Here is a 10,798-nt window from a genome sequence, read left to right on the forward strand (position 1 = left end):
CTCACGTCATGTTTAACATCATTGTTGAGAAGGATAGACATACCCAACCCAAAATACCTTTAGAAGACAGAATCTGTAAGCAATGTTCCCAGATTAAAATTGAAAATGAAGAACATTTCTTCATGGAATGTCTTAGGTACCAAACAGAAAGACGAAAGCTATTTAATAATATCAGTATTCCAGAAAAGAACTGACATTTTTATTTAACTTTAGTTATATATGTATTGTACTTTATTACTAACATTTTATTGCTGTCAACCAATGGAAACTATTTCTAAGGATGCAATAAATTCATTATTATTGTAGGGTTATAAAAACTGTCTAAAACAAGGAATTGACAAAAACCACAAAGCAACTATTGATCGATACTGTCTTCTATGTCAACGCACATTACAATATGGTGTCTAGTTTGCTGATTGGCCATATCTCAGTTAATGAAATATGTATAACCAATCTACACTAACTTGGAGGTGTAATCTTAGCGATATTCCCAGACAAAACATGTAGATGCACTAGTTGTTGATTGATCAAAATTATTACTCGAACAGAACACCTTTCATAAATGCTCTGAGACATTTTCAATTCAATATTTTGCAGTCATATGTTTATTACAAAATAGTTTGATACATGCGTACATTGATTCAAATATGCCTACTCTCCCAGAATGCACTGTGTAATTGATACAATATATCCAGCATGCAATGCTCATAGTCCATCAATATTCGACCAAATACATGTCTTTTCATAGTTAAAGATAGTACCAAGACACTCAATAACCTAAGTACAGCTGTATGTGTGTAACAAGCAGCCTGTTGGTTGAGATAGCTCCGCTGTTAGCAATGCACATTTCAATTAAGAACTGAAGACATCATTAGAAAATGAACAATATGAATAGTATCAAAGCAATCAGACTTGTGGTTTTTAACAAGAAGTCGAAAATATCACTTGGTGAAAATTGTATATTTACTTAAACTTGTGAAAAGTATGCTTTAAATACCATAAAAGAGCATGGTACACTTTTTTAATAATCACAACCTCTGATTTCTGAAAGGAAATGAAGCTACGAGTAGAAATAATTCTGATTGGTAGCTTAAGTGAATGACGCTTTAAAAATAACCAATTAGTAGCAACACAGTTAAAATTTGGAACACAATAGAAATGACTAGATTACATTGCTTTGTTACTATTAAAAACGAATTGGAATGCATACTACAAGAAGAATCTTTTGAAAAGTTTGACATTAAATTTATTTACGATTTTATTTTATACTTAAGTTCATTTAAATATATTTGTAGGTGTCACATTTTAGTAGAAGACCGAAGCATAGATCTCAGGTTTGATCTGATCCACAATTAACAACATCCACTGCTTTTAGATTTGCAGCAGCTATCTTCCTTTTTCCCACATGCTCCAGTACCGCATGACTTGTCGCTGCCACAAGACTTGTTACCACCACTGCCGCATGATTTGCTACCACCACTGCCGCATGATTTGCTACCACCACTGCCGCAGCTTCCTCCTAATTGACACTTACCGCCAGTTGTACATGAATCAGATATTTCCATGAATTTAAAAGGATCTGCATTGTTCTCCTATAAACAAAAAAAAAATTTAATAGTTGTGGACGTTAAATACCGCTGTTGTCTCTCCTAACATTTTTTATGTACAAATTGCAAAAGCATGTACCAGTAATCTTGGTACATATAGTGTATTTTGTCACTGAAAACATATTCCATGTATTTATGGCAATGTAACACACTGTCCCAACAAGTCTGATAGTCAAATCAAGACTCCTGCAAAGTCTACAACACAAAACATCTGACAATTATTTTTAGTTCTCTTGGAAGGGTGATTTGTATCAAATTCATAATTCAAAATGCTATGACATAATGAAACCAATTTTATCAAACCCCACACATTGGATGTAATACTTACCTTTGTTGTGAGACAGCATCCCGCTTTAGATTGGTCTGTGTCGGTTGTTGGTTGAAAACTAAAATCATCTGCAAATCTTGTGGACCGTAAAATAGTGGCCAAATCAGAATCAATTTTGACCACATCTCCTGTCTATTCATGTAGAAAATGATCAAACTTAGTTAATATATGCAGTAATTTCTCACAAAAATTGCAAGAGTATTAATTTCCATTGTATATCATAATTACCTTATTTTGATATATTGTTTGGCAACAAAAATATAGAATTAACCTGTCCAAAATCAACTGTACAGATGTGTTTGAAAGTATTATGAACATGTTCGAATGTCTTCCTTATTTGGAAATTGTATCGTTACGTACGTCACGTTTATGTCACATTTAAACACTTTCCTTTGTTTATTTCAGACACAGAAGTGCTATCAGAGTGTGATGAAAGTCATTGAATGCAAATGTTCTATCCCACAATGCACTAAAACTTGAAGGGAGGCGAGATCAGTTGATCACTTGGGCTGAGCAGGGATACACAATTTTAGGCAGATGTCATCACCATATCAGCTTCTGATTTGTTCCGTTATCTTTGAAAGTTTATGAAATGCTCGTAAAATGTAGAAAACCTGTTTCCACTTTTACACTGTGTGTATAGTTGAATACAGTTGTTTATAGCACATCTAGTAATGTGGCAACCAGTGAACTCAAAACTAGTCTGTTTTTCAGTAAACCAATAAATCAGAGCACAAATAATTGAGGAACATACTTTGAATTCATTCTGAGCATCAAAGACAAATCCTTTTTCACAGGCAGTTATTGTGCCATCATAGATTCCTTGGGTTGCCTCGTAATTCACATCAGCTGGTATCTTAAACAGTCGGTAAGTGGCAGACACAAACTTGATGTCACCTAGTGAAGAAAAGACAAATATGATGTTAGATCCTATGCATAATTTAAGCAACCTAATATGTCATATCCTGTACATTGCATTGTGGGAGATGACATTAAGATCAATAAAGAAAGTGTAAATAAATATACAAGAAGTTAAGCAACCTAATATGTCATATCCTGTGCAATGCATTGTGGGAGATGACAATACGATTAATAAAGAAAGCTTAAATAAATATACAAGATGAGCAACCTAATATGTCTACTCCTGTGCAATGCATTGTGGGAGATGATATTAAGATCAATAAAGAAAGTCTAAATATATATGCAAAAAGTCAAGCAGCCCTACATGTCATATCCTGTGCAATGTAATGTGGGAAATGACATTAAGATCAATAGAAAATATTTAAATAAATAAAATACATATACAAGAAGGTATACAATCCATAAAATGTCTAAATTATGGCTAAAATAAAGCAATATTAAAGAAATGACATACCAACGATGGATTGAAGTTTTTCATTGTCTATAGAGATATGTGATGCTGTAACTAAGCGTGGTTTTGTGAAACCAACTTCTTTGGCGATCTTCATCAAATCATCCCAGTATAAAGCACCAGATATGCATTCACCTGCAATGCAAATAAATCAGTCAGGTCAGGTGATGTATAATGATGATCACATGATAATGTCAGGTAATGTAGGACTCACTAATTTTGACAAATTTTGAATAATCAGTTTTTTAAAATGATTGAGTTTTTAGAATACAAAATTATGTTTAATGTTAATGTTTAACTGGAGTAAAAATCATTTATTACAAAAACATAAGATGCCATGTAAATGATTTGCTATCATGAAATGTTATAACTCTTTCATTTTACCTTTTGAAAAGTGCTAATCACCTTTTTAAAAACAAACATCAGACAGTAAAATTATTGCCGGCAGGTCAAACTTGATTCTGATAAAATGATGTCAGGTGATGTATATTGATGATCACATGATAATGTCAGGTGATGTTTAATGATGATCACATGATAATGTCAGGTGATGTATAATGATGATCACATGATAATGTCAGGTGATGTTTAATGATGATCACATGATAATGTCAGGTGATGTGTAATGATGATCACATGATAATGGCAGGTGATGTATAATGATGATCAAATGATAATGTCAGGTGATGTATATTGATGATCACATGATAATGGCAGGTGATGTATAATGATGATCACATGATAATGTCAGGTGATGTTTAATGATGATCACATGATAATGTCAGGTGATGTTTAATGATGATCACATGATAATGGCAGGTGATGTATAATGATGATCACATGATAATGTCAGGTGATGTTTAATGATGATCACATGATAATGGCAGGTGATGTATAATGATGATCAAATGATAATGTCAGGTGATGTATATTGATGATCACATGATAATGTCAGGTGATGTATATTGATGATCACATGATAATGTCGGGTGATGTACATTGATGATCACATGACAATGTCAGGTGAGGTAGGTAGGACTTGAATTATCAGTTTTTTAAAATGATTGAGTTTTTAGAACACAAAATTAAGTTAAAATTTACATGGTGCTTCAATTGTCCTCAGAAAGCAAAATATTCATTAATTAAAACACAATCACTTGCGATATTCAGAGCCAAAAAAAACAGATAACAAATACGACTGAGTTAGCAGCACTGAAAGGACTTGCAGATTAATTTGTAAATTTTATTTGCTATCATGAAATGCTCTTTCATTTTACCTTTTAAAAAGTGCAAATGACCTTTTTAAAAAACAAACGTCAGACAGTAAAATTATTGCCAGCAGGTCATACTTGATTACGATATCATAATGACCACATAATAAACATCATTTTTTAATTTACCATGGTTGATTTACATTCAGACTATACGTACCCCATAATACTTTGTTTTCTTGCACTTCTTTTGGTACAGGCTTACTTGCATACACATCACTGAAATAGAGCTCACCACCAGGTTTCAATACACGGAATGCTTCCGACAGTACAGCACGCTTGTCAGGAGACAGATTAACAACACAATTTGATCTGCAAAAAAAACAGGGAATCAATTAAATTATCTGGTTTATAAACTAACTGACATTAGTTGATCATGGTTTTCACCATTTTCACTTATTACAACCACAATTTAACTAATAACAAATTCTTATGAATATAATATAGTTATAACGTTTAAAAAATACCTAACAAACATGTGATAGAGACTTTGCCTTCTGATTGGCCAATAAGCATGCAGCATAAAGACCATATCATGACCCCTAAAGGTCATACATCCTGGCCCTTTCTGAGCTGGGTCTCGTTGTCAATAATTTCTTAAGTTTTAATTTGGGCCGGATTAACTGTTTTTATAACTGCTTACGTTGTTTTAGATAAAATGAGAAACTGATTTTTGACCCTCAAAAGTACCAGGATGTGCGACCTTGCATAATATCAGGATGTGTGACCTTTAGTGGGTTCATGCATAGTACCAGGATGCATGACCTTTAGTGGGTTCATGCATAGTACCAGGATGTGTGACCTTTAGGAGGTCATGCATAGTACCAGGATGTGTGACCTTTAGGTGGTCATGCATAGTACCAGGATGTGTGACCTTTAGTGGGTTCATGCATAGTACCAGGATGTGTGACCTTTAGTGGGTTCATGCATAGTATCAGGATGTGTGACCTTTAGTGGGTTCATGCATAGTACCAGGATGTGTGACTTTTAGTGGGTTCATGCATAGTACCAGGATGTGTGACCTTTAGTGGGTTCATGCATAGTACCAGGAAGTGTGACCTTTATGGGGTCATGCATAGTACCAGGATGTGTGACCTTTAGTGGGTTCATGCATAGTACCAGAATGTGTGACCTTTAGGATGTCACGCATAGTACCAAGATGTGTGACCTTTAGGAGGTCATGCATAGTACCAGGATGTGTGACCTTTATGGGGTCATGCATAGTACCAGGATGTGTGACCTTTAATGGGTTCATGCATAGTACCAGGATGTGTGACCTTTAGTGGGTTCATGCATAGTACCCGGATGTGTGACCTTTAGTGGGTTCATGCATAGTATTACTTGTAAATAACTTACATTATTACATCGAAGGTGTTGTCCTTTAGACCAGCCTCACCAAGTTTTTCAATATATCCTTTCACGAAGTGTACATTGTTCTCACTGTACCCAAATAATTCTCTGTGATATTCCTTATATTTATTTGCTACGTCAAGCTGGAGTAGAGAGAATTTCATGTGACTTTCATTGTATGACATGTGACCGAGTGATCAAATGTGACTTTCAATGTATGTTACATAAAATGCCATTCTAGTTATTTGATTACTAATTGTTGGTCTTTCTGAATTAAATGATCTCATCCATATCATCCATCCATCCATCATGAGATGATTTAGGCATAACTGAAATTACTACAATTTAGTTTTGAACTTACCTGTTCATCAGTCATATCAATCCCAGTAACGCTGCCTTTAGCACCAACTAACTGTGCCACAGTGTAACAATCTCGTCCTGATCCGCTACCGAGATCCAATACACTGCAACCCTCCAAGCTGTCCGGAATGACTAACCCACAGCCATAGTATCTGAAGATGATATCAACCATGATAAAATTCACTCACGGAATAAGATGTTTTATTCTTTCTACAGCTACATGGCCATACATGTACATATAAACTTCTGTGAATTTGGTTTGTAAACATAACTACGGATATCGTTAGTAAATTGGCTGAAATACAGATATGTAGCCTCCAACAATCTACTTGCTTTCTGAAGCAACATTGCTTGCAACACAGCTGTATTGTAAACCCATTAGCTGACAATATTGCTGTTTTGGTTCACAAAACAAACTTGCGGTCGCATACCGCATAAAGTCATCCTGAAGTGCATCCACTCTTGATGCGTGGTCAGATAATAACATGCTATTCACAACAGAATATTTTCATTACAGATTTCTTATACATGTATGTGAACATCTGCCAGGAAAATTGAATGATTTGATTTTCGACTTGAATATTTTTATACTTCAATGTCAAAATACTGACCTTTCAGAGGGCAATATTGCATTGAGATATCCTTCCTTCATCAAAATACTGACCTTTCAGAGGGCAATATTGCATTGAGATATCCTTCCTTCTTCAAAATTGGCCATCATCAAATATGTATAGCACAATATTGATTAGCATTGAAATACCCAAAAAATATGTTTGCATTTGTAAAATCCCTTGGGATGTTTGAGGCCACTACGATGCTATATAATGTTCTTTGTTTTGTTATCACGTTTGATTTCATACACACTGCATGATATCAAGAAGTTCAGAAAATTCTGTAAAACATGTTGAAAAAGCGGCATGCAATTTTAGCAAATTGTGGTAAAATGACGTGATAGCGAAATGTTGATTTAGCGAATCTCTCTTGTCATTGTTGATTTCTTTGCTTGGCAGCCATTTTGAATTTTTAATAAAGTCATTAGCGACATCTTGAATTAGCGAATCAGTTCTCTTGCTAAATTCGCGAAAAAGACATGCTCGCGAAAAGGACATGTTTTACAGTGGTTTATCAAAGGATGTTATGATGTGCAATTTGATTCAGTATAACTCGCATAACCACAACTGCAATATTAACCCAGTGAATCACCACAAATATTGGAGAACAGAAAATAGATTTCATTGTTTTCCCACAAGGTGGCGTTCAAGATCACAAAATCACAAATCTGATGAGTAATTTTATTTTATGCACTTACTTTGTAACTACCTCATCGTGCACTTTAGATAAAGCATCACGTATATGTTTCGGCATCCGCATACCGCCCGTACATGCATTAGTCTTCAGATCTTTATCAGTTTTCAAAACTTTCCCATAATATTCTTTCACACTGTCTAGAACCTCGCCCTCCGATTGGACGTCCATGGTCGCAGTCAAGTCAGAAGACTTATCACTAGCACAGCAAGACATTGTTCGAGTGAAAATAAGCTGGGAAACGAAAAATTTTCATCATTATACTTGGAATAAGGATGGAAGTATTTGAAAAAAATCTTCTTTGAGAGTTATCTGTCCTGGTTGTCATGAACTTGTGATTGAGTAAAGTTGTTAAACTATTTAATCAAAAACAGCAATGGGAGACGCAAAATTGGAAATGTTAAACTTTCTACATGGTTTGAAAAATGTTTTTATCTGTCTACGATGAGATATCATAGTCTTACGTTGTTGAAGTTTTATGCAAGATAAAAAGATACCAGTATAAAAAAAATAGTGGGGAACCAAAAAAATAGTTCAGTTGAGGTAGTCAAGTCAATTAGCGCCATAGCTAATTTGCATATTAATATAAAGTTACTCACCGACATAAGATGATGTTCAAGTTCTTTTGTTTAACCAAAATTATAAGGGGGGGGGGGGGGTCTACTCTATAATACTCTGTTGATGTTCAAGATGTACAAGATATGGGTCAGATATGAACAATAAACGAATCCTTTGTTGCTGCATAGACAATTCCATGATGACCTTGTAAGGTCATGAGATGGCATCCATCATTGTATTCATGTACATAAAGGCAGGTGATGACTGGTAACTGAAGGACATGTCAATAAACAAGGTCAGTGGTTCAAGTATAGGTCTTTTGAATAAAATGTGCTAGAAATACTGTTATCTTTTTAACCAACTGTTGTTAATCAAAAATCAGCTGACATGTAAATATATTATACATACTGTATATTCATTTATCAGGTGAAAATGGTTTTGTACCTGCTGCCAATTTGAGAATTACCCAGAATAACTTGTGTATAATTTTACTAATTTTCTTTTTTTGTCTGATAATAAAAAGTAATTGCCGCTCATGTGAGACATAATCAAATGTGTTCTTCTATTGGAAATTGCAAGGATGAATTTTGGGACCCCCCCCCCCCCCATTTAAATACCATCCAATAACAGTGAATAACACTTTATATTATTATGCAAATTAGCCATGGTGGTACAATATTTTCCTAGTGTTCGCGACTATTTTCCAAATCAGGCCAGTGACTTGACTAGCTCAGCCAAACTTTTTGGGGGGGTTCCCGACCATTTTTTATACTGGTATGAAATTGTTTTTTTTATCTTGTGTAAAACTTCAACTTGGTAAGACTGTGATACATCATAGATAGATAAAAACTTAATTGTGGTTGTCTTTTAATTCATTCTCTAATTGTGTCTTCATTTCATTTATTGTATCTGTCATGGTGGAATGATTTCCTTCAGTTTGATATTGAATGTATCTCTTTCAAGATTTATTGTGTACGTTTATGTTCAATGCATAATAATGTTTTTTTTTATTTCTTTGTCATGCTTTTTGCATATTTTCTATTTTCCTTAAATCTCTTAAAATCTGAAAATTTAGCTCCAAAAAGAATGACTCAATCATGAAATGGAGAATGGATTTCCCCCTAAAACATGGGAGTAAAAACCCCCCAATATTTCCAAGAATTTGTGATTCTTTTTTTTCACTGTTTCGTTTTCTGTCTGTGCAATTAAAGCGAGAGGGTCGTCACGAGCGCACATGCAGGAATTGAGTCCCAAGCGACGATAACACCACACACATGTAGGTAGACGCATGTTTGTAAACAATGACGACTCCCTCGCTTTAAATTTCCTATGCGATTTTTGTTTTGTTTTCCTTTTTATGGAGTATTTATTTCCTATACTTATCATTTTACTGTCATGACATGTTGTCAGTATGCAATATTCAATTTTGTATCCTGTCTCATTAAGAAAATGCGAATACCATATATGGAATACTTACATTATATTTCTTGAGATGGTGAACATTTTTGAAAATGGAAAAATTGAACTCAATGACGAAAGAGATTTGGAAACTACTTGAGTGGCAAAAACAATTAGCGCTTGGTTCCAGCATGATTTTGACAGCCATTTGCGCCAAAGTAACCACAATTTTTGAAACCCACATTTATTTTTTTCTATTTTCTCAAAAAGTTGATCAAGACCTATAACCAATAGGAAATTATGTCTCTTCGGTTCAATATTATCACAGAAATTATGGAAAAATACATTAAATAAGCAAAATGTTGCACCCAAAATATTTATTAATGATGGCAGTCATTCAAGTTGGGATAATGTTCCTGTTATCATATCGGTCATGTTCAACATTTATATTTAAATTTTGTTACAGCAGAGAAATATTGTAAACGCAATTATATTTTTCGCAGGCGAAAAATTTTGGAGAGTATCTTGAGTCTATAAAGATATATGGGGCTATCTTGTGACCATATCGCATTTAGTGTGACTTTTTTCGATTCGCGTGTGACCTTCACCGCATAATCCCACGCTTATAATTTATTATGTACTTCCGTTTACAGTAAAATTCTTCGTTTCAAGTGCCTGCGAGATGAACATCTCATCAGCGGACAAGACCAGACCCCACCCCCCCCAACCTCACATTGGACGAAGTACTACAATGTTGTACTCACCAATGGTCACGGTTAGAATGTAAAAGTCGTCGAAACTAGAGGACGTTCAGTCAGATCAGCTTGTAAAGCAGAACATGCGTCACATTATAGCGTACAAACCAACTAACCCCGAGATAGGAAAGCGCCATTAAGCGATCAAAGTGATCGATTCGTTTGTTTTATGTTTTCAACCAAGTAACAAAAACGGTATCATGCCTGCTCCCAATTTATGAAAGTTTCATCAGGAAGAGAAAGAGAGAAATATGTTCCGATTTATCAAAGTCACTACAAAGTTGTGTACGCTGTCATTGTTTTTTTATTCTGTTTTCTGTGAAATAATAATACTAATAGTGGAATAAAGTGTTTAATGCGTGCGACCCGTGTTGCATACTTACACAGCTAGCTTTTGGTACCCGATAAATTGTAACAATAATAAGGTGATTTCTTTCGAAATACGCTGCACACGAATATAGTACGAGATGTGTTGTCTACTATTGATGTCTACG

At 34.6% G+C, this 10,798-nt stretch overlaps 1 protein-coding gene across 1 annotated transcript; it reads right to left on the minus strand.

The window, feature by feature from the left end:
- Positions 1-575: 575 nt before the first annotated feature.
- On the minus strand, positions 576-10,433 carry LOC100374082 (arsenite methyltransferase-like). Its single transcript, XM_002736480.4, has 9 exons — positions 10,314-10,433; positions 7,598-7,827; positions 6,290-6,440; positions 5,935-6,071; positions 4,739-4,890; positions 3,311-3,442; positions 2,690-2,832; positions 1,936-2,067; positions 576-1,592 (listed from the first exon to the last, which is right to left on the minus strand). Exons 2-9 carry the CDS (start codon positions 7,807-7,809, stop codon positions 1,353-1,355), a joined length of 1,299 nt encoding a protein of 432 aa, XP_002736526.2. The 5' UTR covers positions 7,810-7,827; positions 10,314-10,433; the 3' UTR covers positions 576-1,352.
- Between the last annotated feature and the right edge of the window lie 365 nt (positions 10,434-10,798).

The sequence above is a fragment of the Saccoglossus kowalevskii genome, chromosome 17 (assembly GCF_978046115.1).
Source record: "Saccoglossus kowalevskii chromosome 17, keSacKowa6.1, whole genome shotgun sequence".
NCBI classification, from domain to species: Eukaryota; Metazoa; Hemichordata; class Enteropneusta; family Harrimaniidae; genus Saccoglossus; species Saccoglossus kowalevskii.

Bases quoted from the DNA above. Each gene is read 5' to 3' on its own strand.
- LOC100374082 (XM_002736480.4), bottom strand. From the start codon at position 7,809: ATGTCTTGCTGTGCTAGTGATAAGTCTTCTGACTTGACTGCGACCATG. The intron at 6,441-7,597 runs GTAAGTGCATAA...TATCATCTTCAG, and splicing joins CACGATGAGGTAGTTACAAA to ATACTATGGCTGTGGGTTAG. The intron at 1,593-1,935 runs GTAAGTATTACA...TTTTGTTTATAG, and splicing joins GATGCTGTCTCACAACAAAG to GAGAACAATGCAGATCCTTT.